This window comes from Tinamus guttatus, unplaced genomic scaffold (assembly GCF_059628265.1).
Source record: "Tinamus guttatus ecotype Peru unplaced genomic scaffold, ASM5962826v1 Tinamus_guttatus_pri_ptg000115l, whole genome shotgun sequence".
NCBI lineage: Eukaryota > Metazoa > Chordata > Aves > Tinamiformes > Tinamidae > Tinamus > Tinamus guttatus.
Genome location: NW_028288649.1, coordinates 1,791,259 through 1,807,938, shown reverse-complemented (window position 1 = coordinate 1,807,938; position 16,680 = coordinate 1,791,259). Strand labels below are relative to the sequence as shown.

Here is a 16,680-nt window from a genome sequence, read left to right as displayed (position 1 = left end):
TTCAGGGCATTTTTTTACAATTTCAGAGACAATAATATGTCGTGAATATGGTCAAGAAGTGCTGTATAATTGACAGAATTTGCATTACTTGTAAATTAATTTTCCATTTCCAATTAAACTTGAAAAGTCTCTTAATTGGAAATATGAAAGCATGATGTCCCCACCTCCCACAGCAGTTGAACAAATAAGCAATATTTATATTATTTTCATTATTTATAAGATCTACATTGTCATCTTGGAACGCTGAGCCAACTTCTTCAAGCTTACATATTCCTTTCAGAGGCTTTTCCATTTCTCAAACACTGTAGAAATACTAATTATGAACTGTTAGTTTACTTAAATGGTAAACAAAACATTGCTCTTTAAGCATGGAAAAAGTAAAATCTGGATAGTGGTAGGAGATAAAGATCACCTACATTACAAATACTTGAGCTCAAGAAAATGATTTTATTTTGCTTGGAACCGCTCATGCAGAACACAAATGTTGGGTAAGTAGTTGTGCTCCAAGTTTTGAAAAAAATGCTTCTGGAACACTACCTCCACCAAAACACCCACCCATAAATAAAACTACTGTGAAATGGTAATTAGGAGCAGTGCAAGATTTAAAACAGTTTTTGTACTTGTTACTCATTTATGTCTTTGGCTTGTTTTCACTTCTCAAATGTCACGTAAATTCTAAGAAATTGAGAAAATGTGTTACTGAATTCATTCTTACTCCTGCTTAAAAATAAATCAAATAGTAACTGTGTTCTTCTTGTGGCAGTGACTGGCTAAGAACACGCATGAGGTAAGACTTATGAGGAAAACTAATAAATATTATAATAGTTGGTATAGGAGAAAAAAAAAGATAGCAACAAATTTTTAGGCATAAGGAACTTTTGCTTGTTCATTTTTTCCAATTATACTCAGTAATTAGATACAGGATTTTTCATGAGGGACAGACAAGCTCTTCTTAGAAACATTGTTTCTTTAAATAAAGCAAACATCTTTTGAAGACATAAATCTTCAACAAAAACTAAATACAATTGCACCACATTACACAAATGTAATGCAGTGGAGTTTGACATCATTATACTGCTCATCTCTCAAATCATTTCCCTTTTATTTTGTTTAGTAGCTACACAGAATAATCGGTCAAACATCTCCAGCTACCTGAAGAAAAGATAGGATAGTCCTTGATCCCATTGTAGTGGGCAAGTAAGATGGAAATGGATATCATTGAGAACCTTATATCTAAAAAATGGACTCAGTTTTTATCCTAATTTCAAGTAATGCCAAACACTTTCTGATTTTCCAAAAATGGTTCTTATATGAGAGAATAGATTTTACACACAGTTTTTTTGAAACCCATTATAATTTCTGTATATGAAAATGAGAATAAATTTAAAATGTCTCACAATGAATCCGCTAGTAAAGAATGGGGAAGAAAAAAAGCTTAAATTCAGTACTTGGCTCTTGAGTCATCATTTAATGCAGTGCACCATGTAATCAAAATGTAGGAAATGTTTTTCGTACATGACATAGCCTACTGATAATACCGCTCCAAACTCTTCATTAAGATTTCTTATATTTTTCTGTATCCTAATATATCACCACTTACTACTGCATAAGTGAGATCATGTTTACACATACTATCACAACTAGCTATTTAAAATAGATCAAAAAGCATCTCAATCTCATAACAAATATGGTTCTCATATGAACACGACAATGCAAATCCTCTGAGTGGAGCACTTGAAAGGAAACTGGGTCAATTTGTCATTCTGCAATGGTTAAGCAATTGATAAGTACCAAATTGCTGAATAGTTGACTTAAATGGGATTGAAGTGAGTGCTTAAATTTAAGCACCCAATTAACTGCTTTACTGAAAATAGGTCTTCACCTGAAATGCTGCCCAGGAGAACAACAGTTCTGACAGGAGCTTGTATGAGCAATTCATGATGTAATGCACACTTAGTTACGTCAGAATTCAGTACTACCACATTATTCACCAAGGAGGGGTATTCACACTGTCCAATTTCCAGCTTCTCACCTTGTCAATTAGCACTGCAGATAAACTAATCTAATTGCTGGTTGCTGTTTGATGGGAAGTCTCATTCCCTGGTCCCTACTACACCCAGCCACATGTTCTGGTGACTTATGTGTTGCCAGTGCCTAGGGAGTCAGTTAAGAGAGTTAAACCACCAATAAACTCACTCAAAGCTTTCTACTTGCTCAGCTTCCTCAACCAATTTGTTACAGGGATCAGATGGGCTCTACAGCTGGTACAAGAGATGGAGCAAGAACAAGTAGCTCTGGTTATGGAAGGACAAGTGCAGCATGTAGGTCAGCTTTGCTATACAATCTCACTTGGAGCCATAGGCTGCTGCTGTAACAGGCAGGGAACTGCACTCTGCCCAGAGTTTCTGATTCTGGAGAGGGGTTGACCTCATGAAGCCTCTTCACTACGCCTGATCTATGGTCACATCCATGTCTTCTCCACAAAGACAGATGACACAGATCGACAGACACTGCTTGTCTGTGATGCCCCTACCCAAAGAGCTTCCTCACAGCTTATAGGTTTGCAGGTTGGCACAGTACACTGCATTTGTGAATTCATCTGGGTTAAAAACAAAGGTACAAAGGAGAATCCTGAACTTGGATTCTTTCATTGTTCAGTTTACCATGTAAGCTGACAATTTTGATAACTCAGTGTTACCTGCAGATAGGGAAGGGTGACTGTGGGCAACTACAAACCCACTTGGATGGCAGATAAGGAGCAACAACATAGGCCTGCAAGGCTTATTTCTTAGGAGCCATAATGTGCCTGGTTACGTGCCTGGTGGTGATTAAAACTTCAAAATCAATTCCTCCAAGACTCAGTTTTTGAATCCTTACTTGGGGAAAAAAACACAAGAGAGTAGTGACATAGCTCACTAAAACTGGTAACACCACTGAATTCTTACAGACACTTGTACATGTGACGTGCAAGCACGGAGGTCATCAGGAATTTCCTGGAGAAGGGTTCTTGCTTCAAGTCTTATTTATCCCACAATGAGTGAGAACCAAAAAAGAATAAAATTCGTACTAGAAATATTTACTTGTTTCGTTTAGCCTGTCCACACTTTTCCAGCTGGGTAATGCAGAAAGCTTGCGTTCCTTCTGTTTCCTGAACTGTCCTTTTTGCTGCCGCCAAAGAGCCTCAGTCACAGAAGACGCAGGGTCTAGACCTTTACTGGGCATATCTTCACTCGCCAGGGAGAATGCAGACTGAGACCTCTGTGGAGATAAAAATCAGAGAGCACAATGTAAAAGTAGAAACAACTAATTATTAAATTCTTCACCATAATTAGCATGAATATTCAGTTGCCCACAGAAATTGTGGGATATGTCAGCCACCAGATATGGAATTCAATGGGTTTAAAAGAATTGCACTAGATTGTTTATTTATGTGCATTTCTGATGCTATGCAAGGAGATAGAATTTCTTTTTGTACTACCAGGGGCCAGATGAAAAGAAGTAATTAAGATGAAGTTAGTCTAAATATATATGATGAGGACTGATATCTAGCTGCACCAATCTAGCCAGAAAGAGATCTCACTGTGGTGAGACATGATCTGTTGTTGGCTCAACAGGCCATCTGTTGTTACAAGTTTTTGAAGATGAAAATCAGAAAAAAAAGCAAACAAACAGCCTGTTCTACAGAAACAAACCTGCAACTCTGCTGATTTTAATGCAGAATTCTTTTGTTTGCCAGGATAAATATACTGCACAATATGCTGGTCAGTTTAACTCAATCTTGCTAATGAACTCAACAAATTCTACAACTGCTTATCTGTTTCTAATATTATCACATTTCAAGTCAAGTTGAGGTAAAATACTGTTTTGAATGGTTAATAAAGCCTGATCATTACTGTGGGAAAAGAGTTTTCATTTGGATCCACAGAGATAGATCAGACATTTTCTTTTTGACTTAGAATTTGAGGTTAGCTAAAGAAGTCATTAGCTGACCCAATATCAAAGTCAAAAGTAAAATCATCAGCTTTGGACCTGAAATGTTAGACAGTCTAATGAATCAAAATCCAAACAAAGATATAAAGAGATATACATTCATTTTTCTGTCCTAAAATCAGATTTAAGTTAATACCTAACCATTTAAATTAAGCCAGATTTTAAAAAACTCTGAAAGCTGGCAGTGTCCTGTCTATTTCAGGAGAATCCATCCATCATAACAGAGCACATGGTTAATCCTAGAAACTTGGCTACAGCAGCTTGAGCGAAGTTTTAACATATGTCTGACAGGATCTTGCTGCAACATATACATATATATATATATATATATATATATATATAAAACAAGTACATAATTAATTAATTAACAAGCACTTAACTTGAACAGCAAAACAAATCACTTTTTCAAACGGCAGTCGAGTTTTCTCCCATAGCTGCCTACCAAGGAACTGGTAAGAGACTGCCTGTATACACCAGGGTTTCATTAAGATGCATGCTTTCAAGCAGCTCAGCTTCTTTACAAAGGCCAAATTGGCACTCTCAGATCTTTTCATGTTTTAACTGATGTTCAAATTACAAATAATTAGCTAAAACAGTTAATCTCAAAAGGGCCAGTCTTTGCCTGAATCAGAGCTCTGCTTTGTACTGTTGCAGATGAGGGAAATGATAACGTGACTTGAAGATATTTTCATGTTCCTTCATTTCATAGGACAGTATAAACACTGCTGGGAGTCCCACTGGCCTGAAAGCAACACTCACACCACTTCTCTGGCTGCATCCCAGATGAAATGCTCCTAGGGGGGACCAGCACACCATTCAGAAGAATTAATTAACTGCAAATCTTTCAGAAATCTTGTCTCAGTGGTGTAATTTCATAAAACAGTTTCAGTAAAAAGAAAACAAGACCAACCACCAGGGATGAGTCCGGCTTCTGAACGCCGGAGAAAAAGCTAGAATTATTATCCTAAAATCAACCATTTTACATAATTCCGATGATCAACTTACTCAATACTCTGTCAATACAAAAACAAAGGCCCTAATGTGATGCACTGGGGTCTTGGCCAGTGACATGAACTATTAAAAACAGCTTGCAATACTGCGTAAGTTTATTACAAGTGGTATTGCATATTTACTTATATAGCACAAAAGTGTTCAGGGTGTGATAATAATATGTGCAAATTACAACACAAAATACTTACACAATCATAGTTGAACACATTTTTTTTTAATATTATAAAGGCTGAAATCAATTTTCATGACATTAGTGAATATTACATTTCACTGTAATATCTCCTGCAGCAAAGTCATTGTCCCTTTGGCAGAAATTCGTGCAGAGTCAGTTTAACCTATACATTGGCTTCCTAGATGAGAAGCCCCTTGGAACTAGCCAAGGAACAGGGCACTGAATCTAAAGGAGGAATCTTTCAAATTAATTACATCCACTTTTACAAACCCCAACTGCAAATAAAGGCCGTATGAAACCTCAAACTAGATCTTTACCTGACTGAAATAATCTGATTATCTACTCCTTGACTTTACTATAGAAAGGTCCATGATTAATCACAATACAGACAGTTAGACACATTGCTTTGGTAAAGGAGTTTGCTCTTTAAACTTCAATTTCATCCTGCTGTATAATTTGGTGAAAAACAGGATATATGGACAATATAAACAATTCTGCCACAAAGCTGCCATCTGAACTATGGCAAGCTTTAACTTTGCTGCAGCTCACTTCGCTTAGTCATAAAGAAGGACTACATAACTTTCCATCCTCACAATCAATTAGGTCCAATTCATGCTTGCCATGAATTTACTCTGAAAACGTTGTGTTAAAGCTGTTACATACTGAAAGCAACAAGTTGCTATAGCTGTCATTCACACAGTACCGAGAATATTCCTCTAGGCTTCCTTCTTTTGCCCTGTATAAGGCAAACACAGAGGGACAATAGATGCTAGAGAACCCAGAAGACAGAATATTCTACAATTTAATCCCTTATTTCTTTAAGAATTGATTAATAAGAAGGCAAATAAAAAATCAGAAAAAAACCTTCAACTACTCTGTTGAATGGTAACCTGGGCTTAGATTATGAAAGCAACACATTTTGCTTACTTATGTAAAATCTGTAGGCTTGACAACTTTTCTGGTGTTTTGTTTAAATTATAGCTTCTCACCTGCCTACTCATCATTTCATAAAAACCACAGCAAAGGTTGCATCACAGTAACAGCAGTTTCTGCAGTTAGCTTTCAACTAACTTGGGGCCAGCTAACAGCTTAGCTATGGCAGTGCAGAACGCAACACGGGTGGCAAAACTCACTGAAAAAGCTCAGCAAATGCTGCCCTCAGACCTGTGCTTCTGCAGTGCTAGCGACTGGCAGCAAATTTAAAGTTGGTGCATGTGGATTTACACTCAAAGGCAGACACATCCTTCAGACAAACTACTTCTACACGATAGCCTGGAGGATTTGGACAGGGAGAAGATCAGCACAAATGGTCCAAAGGGACAAAAGGCACTGAAAAACAGCCGAGGCTAGGAAAAACAATGTGGAAATGTGGTAGGGCAACATAGGATTGGAGAAAAATATATCGGAAACTTGTCTCAGAGAAGCTGATTCTTTGACATCGTGTCCTGAAACCTCTGGGTCAAGTCTGAGATGTTTACCACAGTTAAAACAGATAGTTATACAAAAGAGAAGTATCAATACCTACTCCTGCACCAGGCTTGGGTAACAGAAGCATGCCTGGTGAGAACAAATCAGTCGACATTGTCAGAGAGATGCTCATCTTTTTCAGAGCACAACAGCAGATTTTTGTCTATGAATTCATCTCTGATCTGTCACTGGCCTGACTGATGACTGTTATCTGAAATGCAAATTACTCAAGACTGTTTTGTTTCCTTTGCAATTAAACAACAAGGACAAACCAGCAAGTTGGTCATTTGGACTGAGGTTAAACAGCAAAAGCCCTACTCTAGGCTAGCACATTGCAAGGAAGAGGAACAAACGCAGCATGTTTGCCCAAACCATCCAAATACTACCAGAGCCTAAATATGATTTTCAAAATGAGGCAAGAATGTAGCAGCTTTGGTATCTCCTTATGAAGACATGAGGTCAAGCAGATCCTTCCCCACAGTTGAAGTTACCGGCACCTTTTCTAAGCAGAACTTCTGATTCCTCAGATAGCTAAAAAGCCGAGAGCCAGCTCCAAGAGCTGGTCCCTGCTCTGCATGGCTGCATCGGCAGAGGGCACCGCAGCCGAGCGGCCGCTGGGCCCTGTGTCCCCGCACGCTCCTCCCTGGCAGTGTGCGGTGCAGAACTGCCATCCTGCGCGCTGTACTGACGGCATCCACGGGCATCGCCACGCACTTTGCTTACGTGAGCCTTTCCACACTAAACCCGGCCCACCGACATCTGTTGCAAGATGTTTGTTTCAAAAAGAAATTCCAGACACATGATTACTCTCCATTTCTGATGTATAACTGCAGCTGTCTTGCTGGAGAAAACTCACTCTTCATCTTATACTACTACAGCATTATAAGGAATGATTTTTCAATGTACTCTCCTGTTTCACTTCTGGCATACAAAAAATAACAAGGCAATGTGGTTTCTAAAGATTAAAGGGGCAGTGACTAGAAAGCAATCACATACAACACATCCTAACACTTAACAAATACTGATAACCATCTCCTGAAAGTCTATGTTGCAACATAATTTGAAAGTTCATGCTTCTGAATACTGAATTAACTAAAAACAAAGTAAATAAGCTAATGCAAGAACTTTTTTTTTTTTTTTTTTTTTTTTTTACAAAAGACGCTTAAGAATGTTTATACTAATTTGATAATCTATAGATTAATTTATTTACCTTGGATAAATTCTTCATATATATTCAAACATTCTTTAGGGAAATAATATATAGATTTTGCTCTACATTCTTTCTCAGAAATGAAAGCGTATCACCATCAGACAATCCCTCTTGGCTTCTAAACTGAAGCCCAAGTGGAAACTCTAAATACGTCCCAGAAATGAGTTACTGAACTGTACAAGTTCAATTCTGGACTATGCTTGCTTTCCTTCTCACTTCTCTCCTATTTCACCCAATTTCTTTCATCTGATTTAGTTGTTAAAACCCTAAGTTTACCCTGTACTCCTTGGCCGTAGAAAAAAGACTCTCACAGCTTCTGAAGGGACTGAGAGCTTGTGGTGCTCCCCATGTAGGAGCAGAGTCATCACTGCAGGAGTCCTTGCAAGTGCCAGGACCACCACAGCTGGGCTGTGATCAGGGAGGGCACCTCAGCACCTGGGCAGCAGCAGGAAACTGTTGAAGCTCCGACCTGGGGGTTGCTATTAGCTTAGACCTTGAAGACTATCATCTTCTTCATTCAAGGAAGCAGCCTGGAGTAGACAGCACATATAGAAACTGCTTGGATGCCACGCTAGCCTTCCCCTGTCCTCAGCTGTGAATTGTAGGGCTACGCCTGTGGTGTTGCAGTGAAAATAATCTCACCCACCTCTCATCTGCACTCTATAAATACAATCAGGATTGGCAGGTCCTGCTCACCTAAGGCAGCAGAGTAGCCATCTCTAAACACGTACATCAAATGTACCTTTTGGTAAGTCAACTCCCACACCAGGACTGAGACAGAACTATCTTGAGAACAGGGCCAATCTGCCAGAGCATATTTACCCCTGGAAGTGCATTTTGCTCTGCTCAAATGTATGTAGCCTAGGCATTTAGCAGTGGGAGTGAAATATTGAGCGTTTTAAGTATCTGTTCCGTAGTTAATTTTGTATGTGGCAAAGTATCTGTTAGCATCCCTAAGGTTTCTGAAAAGGCACGAATAGGCAGATGAGATTTCACATTGAAAAGAAAACTCCCTTCTTTCATTCTCTGACTCAGTTGTGGTTAGGTACCATCCCATCCTGAAACGCCACCTCTATCAGGAGCAGGCACCCAGGCAACAGCGACTATCTGTAAATGCTTTAGTGACAGACTGGGAGAAAGCAACATTAACAACTCCATCTTCCTGCAGAAGCCTCAGCATGGCTCCTTCCAGAGCCTGCCCAAGCTGGTTGCTTGATCACTAGTGACATGGACACAGCCTGGCCGTGCTTTAGCGGGGTTTCCTCCTTCTACCTGCCTCTCAGGCCCCTAAAAAATCACTGTTGCTTCAAAAGGAGTTCCCAGATAATGCTCAGTTAATCAGGAGGGAGGTTATCAGCCCTATGAATTACACAGGTGTGCAATCATGTGTAGGGCTACATGTAAGTGTGGATGTGTTTTGGTTTGGAGCAGATAAGCTGATGGTGAGAATCCAGAGAGTTGATGCAAGGAAGAGAGACAGGAGGTTTTTCCCCAGGAAACACTGAGGCTGAGCATGCACACAGGTGTGCACATCACCACACAGAAGTATGACCCAGGGAGTTGATTGACCAATTATTTTTATTAACTAATAAGCAGGCTGTATGCATGAAAACCCTATTACTTCTTATGCAAGGATTTTTTCAGCTAGCAAATGAGGGATATTTAAACATTGGCTCCAAAGGATGAGTGTAGGCAACCTTTCATTATACTTAAAGAATCACAGAATGCTTGAGGATGAAGGGGACCTCTGGGCATCACACTTAGGTGGTGACCAAGTTAGAAAAGTTGATGGCAAATCAATTGTTATTTATTTACTTTGGTAGGAATAAAGAGAATATGTAGCAATGCAGCTAAAGAGTGCCTTTGCAGCATGCTTTATTAGTTTGATTGTTTATTTCACCTTATTTCTTACCTGTTTCTCTAGGCCTATCCTTTTTCCCTTCTCCTGAACTTTGAATTTTCCATTACATCTCTTCAAAAAACAAACAGTACAGACACTTGCCATTGCATAACACCTTTCATCTGAAGACACCGAGAGCTTTGTTAGTGTCTTGTGACAAAAATATTACTACAAATCAGAAAGCTGAGCAACTTAAAAGGCTAGATCCCTATTCTGGTGTGAAGCAAAATAAGTAATATTATTCTAAATCAATACTATTGTACTGCATTGGAAGAGCACATGTGTATGGAATATTAGGGAAAGGGAGCGAGCTGGAATTTTCATCTCAACTCTAACTGCAGCTTTACACATAAACTCATTTTTCCAAGAAAATACTCTTTCCTGAACATGATTCTTCCTCTTTCATTAATATTCAGGTTGCTCATTGCACTGAGAAACCTTTCACGTCCAGTTCTCATCCTTGTCTACAATATAACAATCACACAAGCACTTGTCCATCACAGACAATCACTGCACGTCCTACTCAAACACCTTCTTGACAGAGAAAGCTTTAAGTATTCTGTTTCTACTTGCTTCTTGCTGTGACAATACACACCATGATTTCTTCCGAAAATCAAGTAGGATTTGTCAGGCAGTCTATCTCTCAGCATCACAGGTCTTTAATTAGAACTTAAAGCTTTTTAATAACCAGCAGCGTGTTAAGATAGCATAGTTAAAGCAAAATAAATAAAGCTGAAATTGAAACAACATATCATCCAAATTATTGGAAAATAAAATTGCAGAATGGCCCTCCTTTTCTGTCCTCTCTTTGCTTCCCCTTCATGCCTTAAAAAATACCCTGGCTTGTGGGTAATAAGTATAATGCAGCTGAATTTAGGTCTCCATATGGATGGTCATATAGCAAGTTTCCTGTACCATTCTTCATAAAAGTCTCAAAGCCTGTCTTCTTGGATGTTTGTCAAGTGCATGCATGGTGCTATGTAACCAAGAATCAGTAATCTTCTGCTAGAGCTACAAAAACTTCAAAAAGACAGTGCTGTCATGTTTAGCCTTGCATTGACTATTTAGCTCCTCAAAACCTTAAAAAGCAATACTAATTGATTGAATTGGAATCGCCAAAAGCAATTCTATTCCATCCTGGAAGGAGGGAAATCAAGCAGGTTAAAAGGGACATGGCTGCCTGGATCTGAAATGCCAAAAATGCCATATGGTCGGGTAACACCAAACCCGGGAGAGGAAACTTTACACTGCATAAAATCAGTCTTCCACTGATGTACAGGTCAACTCCACATCATGATCACACAAGGACTAACACATGCAGTGAAAGATCAACAGGACACTGGTAGCTGGATGGTAAAGCTTTTGGTTCAGACTGTAAGATATCTCTATTATGTTGACATCAGACATGTCGAATAATCCTGCCTGCAAGGCTTTGCTATCTTTGGCTGCATTTGCTGGCAATGACAAGCTCAAATCCAGGAATTAGAAGGAAAAAGAAAAGGAAGGACTCCTGTATAAATATACTAAATAGTTCCAGGGCATGCAGATAATTTTTCAACTGCAAATACAGCAAGATATGTAACCTAAAAAGTGAAAAAGGAAGATCTTCTCACTATAAATATGAGAAAATACAAACTGTTTTTCCCTCTCAGAGTTGAATGTTTTTTCCCATTCTGTGCTAGGCTATGCAGAGAAGAGGTGCTGATGTTGTCTTTTCCTGGAAGAAAACAAGACTAACCCCCCAGAATCCCTCTGATGGACTTCCTGGTAAGGGCCTACCTGCCTCACTCATACCAAGGACACGTCCCAGGAACACTGTGCAACTTTCTGGCCCCAGCTCATGTGTAAAAGATTCAACTTCCATCTTCAATATGACACGCAATATTTACTGATTAGACATTAATACACTGCTTCTGATTTGGACCTGCTGACAAGTGAGAGTTGGTGTCAGCTGGCATGCCCTTCCTACAGCGTAATGCTGCTCTCATTCAAAGCAGTTTTCCTGTTGTGCCATATGACTGCTAAATGGGATTCCTCCTTAAAGAGATTCCCTTTGTGGACAAAATTACAAAGGTACACAGCACCTGTACCTTGCAGTGATTTCCAAAGCAGCGTTGGACCTGAGGCTTATGGAACTTCTTCTTTAAAACAAATCAAAGGAAATAAGTGATAAAAATAAGTAAATAATTCTCAGTACCTTGTGGATCTTATAATTAGTTTAACCAGTGAATTTCTGTTTCCCTAGAGATGCATCATCATATAGATTTAATGAAATCTTCTTTTTTCCTTTATCCCTAGCTGGTTTAAATACTATAAATTATGGATGAGCTTCTGTTTATATGTGTAATCTTTTAGCTGTAAAATAAAAGACTGCTAATGCAACACTTAAAGCACACCAGGAAGCCTGCATTCCATCAATGTTTAAACGGAATAAAATGGGCCAACTGGCCATTTGCTCTCAGTGGCAGTGACATATAGGGTAGAAATGAATTGAGAGAGGACAGAATCATCTGTTCTTTGCTTTAAGCTCCTCCTTTCCCAGTATCATCATACCTCCTTCGTATAACATTAAAAAGAAACAGATGGTGCCATCCATCGTTTTTTATGAGATGAGGAAACAAAATATTCAGCCTGGTATCAGCATTTTAGCATGGGCAAGGGATCTTGAGCACACGTAAAAAACATAAAAAGACAATATCTATGGCTAAGGCCATACCATACACTGCAGTTAAGCAATCAATAATATATTTCAGGAAAATATATATTTTTGTTTTGTTAATATGGAGATCAACAGATCTGCTCCAATCAAGCAGGTCTCATGCATTGCTCTCATGGCTCTGTGCTGCCCCCACTTTCGACAGCTCAAGCTCCTTGCAGACAGCAATCTCCTTTTATACTACAAAGAGATAGTTTAACTTGTTTAGTAATCACTTCCAAGAGATCCTGGATGAACCAGGAGGTCATGGAGGGCATCTAGAGCCCACCTGAATTTTCTGGCCGATATGATTGAGCTGCATATAACTAGCTGTGATTAGAAGAAAAATCATTTGCCAAGAATATCTTAGCTTAGTAAAGCTCCTCCTTCCTCTCACTGTAAACAGTGACATTGGTAATAAAATGCAATGCAGTAATAAAAAGAGGTTTCTCATAGTTTGCGTTATAGCATTCGCAGTTACTAGCATTATCATGCTTGCTAAACCTGATGTATTACCTTTACACAGAAGAGATACTATTTGCTGTAAGATGGATATCCAGTTTTACATTATGAAAGTGTAACGGCCTTATAATTTGTTTCCCTTACTTCCCTTTTGTCTGCATGCCTTGCTTTTGTTAATCATGTTTCTTCTTCTCTTTGATTTAATCTGTCCTGTCTCTGCTTGTGCCAAGCAATAATTTGTCTGGCAGATAATGAAGTCTTAAACAGAGAGCACTCTATCAAAATAATACTAATTGGAAAACTGGTCCATGTATGTAACTAAAACCCCAGTAATAGTCAGCTTGGGCTAACTTTGAAAGGAAAAACACCCTTTTGTGTGCACTCTTATCAAAAATCTTGGTTACACTTAGAAACATCAGCCCTCATAACTCTGCTGTAAGAGCCCTTTTTATGGGTGGCACATACTAACAGGAAAGGGGTTTTATTATTATAGGCAAATCTCTGTGCAAATTAACCCAACAAACACAGCTCAAAAGCAAGGTGCATGCACAAAAATTAAGGGTTTGGGGGTTGTTTTGTATGAGAACAAAAAAAAAAAAAAAAAAAAAAAGAGAGAGAGACAGAGAAAAAAAATGCTGTTACAAGCTTGGACTCAAAGTTTCAAAATCCGAAAGCCACCTGGGAGGGAGCAAGAAGCTTTTCCTGAAAGGCCCAAGACCATAGGGCCTAATTTCCAATTTCTGCAGAATTTAGCCTTTTGTCTTTGAAAATAAAAGCACTGCAATACTTATCGCAGAAAAGATAACTTTCTCAAATGATAAATATAAGACAAAGTGACAAAATTCATCCCTCCAAAACTGCTGACAGATGCATGCTTACTATTCACAACTGACCGACAGCAAAGTTGAAAGGAAAGCAAACTCAGCTCAGGACTTCAAGTGGTTTCACTGTTGTTGCTCAGCATCCAGCAGGCAGTAACTGCTCTGCGTTTTGCTCTGCATGAACTGCCTTTCAGCACACTTGCCACTAGACACTTTATTAGAGCTTACATGACTATATAGCTGTTAGGCTAACAGGTTATCGGAATTGGAGTTTCATTAACTACTGGGGTGATTAGCTTTCCAAAGGTGCCCAGTTATACTAAGAAAATTCTCTTCTGCTCAAAACAAAGCAAAAGCAAGCACTTCCAAGGACAAAAGCACACAATAAAAAGATCACAGCAAACCAAAATGCAACATTGCAGAAACTGAATTTATTGAAAGAAATCCAGAGCACATGACCGAATTCATTCATGTCCTTAGTGCACTATAGGATTCAGCGCTGATGAATATGGAGAAAAAACCCAAATAGAGTGGAAAGTTCTTATAAAGTAGTGAACACATCTGGATCTCTAGCACTGACTGATGTATGCAGGAGATTTGCTGTTCACTGTGCCTGTTCCCATACGTGCATGCCATTTTCCCTACTCCAATATTTTCCAAAAATTCTGCTGCTTCTCAAACCAATGGAGAACTATTTTGGAAAAGAATTTCAAAATGTGTGGTGTTCAGGCTTTTGTTGGTAATAACTAAGGATTTGAACAGTGTGTTCCACTAGGTCCTGATCCTAAAAATCAGAAAAAAAAAACAAGTAAACAAACAAACAAAAACCAACAACAAACACCAAAAAACCCTCAGTTAAATCAGAGACAAAATTAACTCTCTTGCAGTCATTAAGTTATACAAACAAGTTGCCTGTAGACAAATACAAGGCGCTGTATAGCAAGGGGCTTAAACATGCTCACTCTGACTTCTGATCGGTCAGAAAAAACCATCAGCTTAAAGGCATTACTACCACCAATATGGAAATAGATGGGGGAGGAGAATGTGTGTCCATACCTCAGCAATTCCAGTCTGCAGTCTAATATTCTGGAATAAATCTATTTCCCCTGGCTGCGTAAGCCAGCACACTAAGCTGGGAAGTGAGGCACAGCACACACTCAATTCTAAAGTCTCTGTGGAAGGGAGGGGGGCAATGGCACACAAGCAGGACAACTTGAAGCAAGAGCTTAAACCACTGTAGCAAAATTCACTGGGACTCATCTGTCACTGTCATCACTCTCCAACTGTGAAATAGCCTACCAAGCCTATAGTCTGTTTTCACTTCTTTTCCCTTACCACTCTTCCTAAAAAGTTACTAATGCAGCTTGTCAGATTTTCTCCAGCTTTATAGCAGCAGCTAAAGGCATTGTGCTGAGATAAAGTGAAAGGAGGAGGAAATACTCTTCAGTATAATACAAAACCTAAGTGGTGCTCTGCAGCTGTGTTTATTTTTTGTTGTGGTGGTGACTTTAAGTGGCTAAAGAACAAAATAAACACATTAGAGAAATCTAACACTATACAAAAAAAAGAAACAACATTCAGCAAAAATCCACATTAAAGCTAACTGAGCATAAAAATTATTTTAAGGAGTAGGCACTGAGGCATCGAGTCCTCTTAGCACTGAGCTAAGCAGCAAGACTGCTGGTAGCCTGACCTGAGAGACTTTAGCCCCCAACACAATCCCCAGTACAATACAATGTCTGTGATGCCCTTCCAAAGCCAATGACCTGCTATGGAAAGCATGCAACTGAGTGACATGCCTGTCTGCACACAGAGAGGTTTCACACTGGTTTCCTCTAAGCCTGTACCTACCATTCCAATAACGATACTCACACAGGATTCCAATTCTCTAGCTCTGTGCAGCAGAAAACACCAATACTTGTGCTTAGTCACTCACCCACAAAGTGTAGGACCCCCTGCGACTCCCTGGAAAAGTCAGCATACTCTGATCGGAGACAGCAACAGATGCCAGGCCACTGCTCCTGGATGGTGGCCATTCAAAGTCAGCTTCAGTCTGCTCAGTTTTGCTTTTCTGCTTCTTTATAATCTGTAAGTTTGAGGAAAAAAAATAATACTTGGAAAACACTGTCTGAGCCATATGGAGTGAACTATATTAATTCTGTCTCAAGATAAACTGTCTTGGAAGAACATTTGAGTTTCCCTTTGCTTCTGCTGCAGTTCATGCAAGGATCATTCTGACAACCTGAAGGCATTTCTTCTCAACTCAAGTCACGCTGCTTGCAAATGCAGATTAATACAATAAATCATAATAAATACCTGTAGGAACATCAGAGCTGAATTAAATAAACATGGAAATCTACTCCTACTGATAACATTTTCAACATTTGCTGTATCTAAGAATTTTCTCTGATAAGTATGTTTGCAAAGAAACACATAATACTAGATATGAAGGGAATTTCAAAGGCTCCCACAGCATCTAGACATATCCCCACTGAAAGAGCTTTTTTCAAAATCTTTAGAAGCAACATGCTCTTCTCCTGGTGTCCAGACATTGTTAAATATGTTAAAACAGACATTGTAATAATTTGCTTAATTCACATGGAAGAGACAGATCAAGTAGAGTGATACCTTCTTCATCACTAGCACTCTGCAGCACTCTGCTCCTGCTCTTGTCTTGCCTTGCTCCAGACTGCCTAGACAAACTCAAGGGGTTTTCATTCTCAGCTGCCTTCTATTTCTGTGCTGCATCAGTGCCAACTGCCAGCTTTGCTGGGAGAACAAGGAACTTTCCAGGAAAGGCAATAAATAAAGGCCAATAAACACACAGAGTTTTCAAATCTTTTGTGTGTCTCTCATTGCATCACTATCAAGAATCGTATTTCGATCATCAATGTTTTATTTGTATTTCTTGCAGACGCCTGGGTCAGTGGAGTTTGAACACTCAAGAGCCAT

At 39.1% G+C, this 16,680-nt stretch overlaps 1 protein-coding gene across 3 annotated transcripts in view; it reads right to left on the bottom strand.

Annotated features, from left to right (window-relative positions):
* The window catches only part of MYRIP (myosin VIIA and Rab interacting protein), a 176,952-nt gene that overhangs the window by 26,904 nt on the left and 133,368 nt on the right, over positions 1-16,680 (bottom strand). For all 3 annotated transcript variants that reach the window (XM_088521089.1, XM_088521087.1, XM_088521088.1), the window contains 2 exons: positions 15,665-15,814; positions 3,081-3,258 (listed from right to left, as the gene is read on the bottom strand). In XM_088521089.1, coding sequence (XP_088377215.1) covers positions 3,081-3,258; positions 15,665-15,814 — 328 coding nt within the window. The remainder of the gene's footprint in view (positions 1-3,080; positions 3,259-15,664; positions 15,815-16,680) is intronic.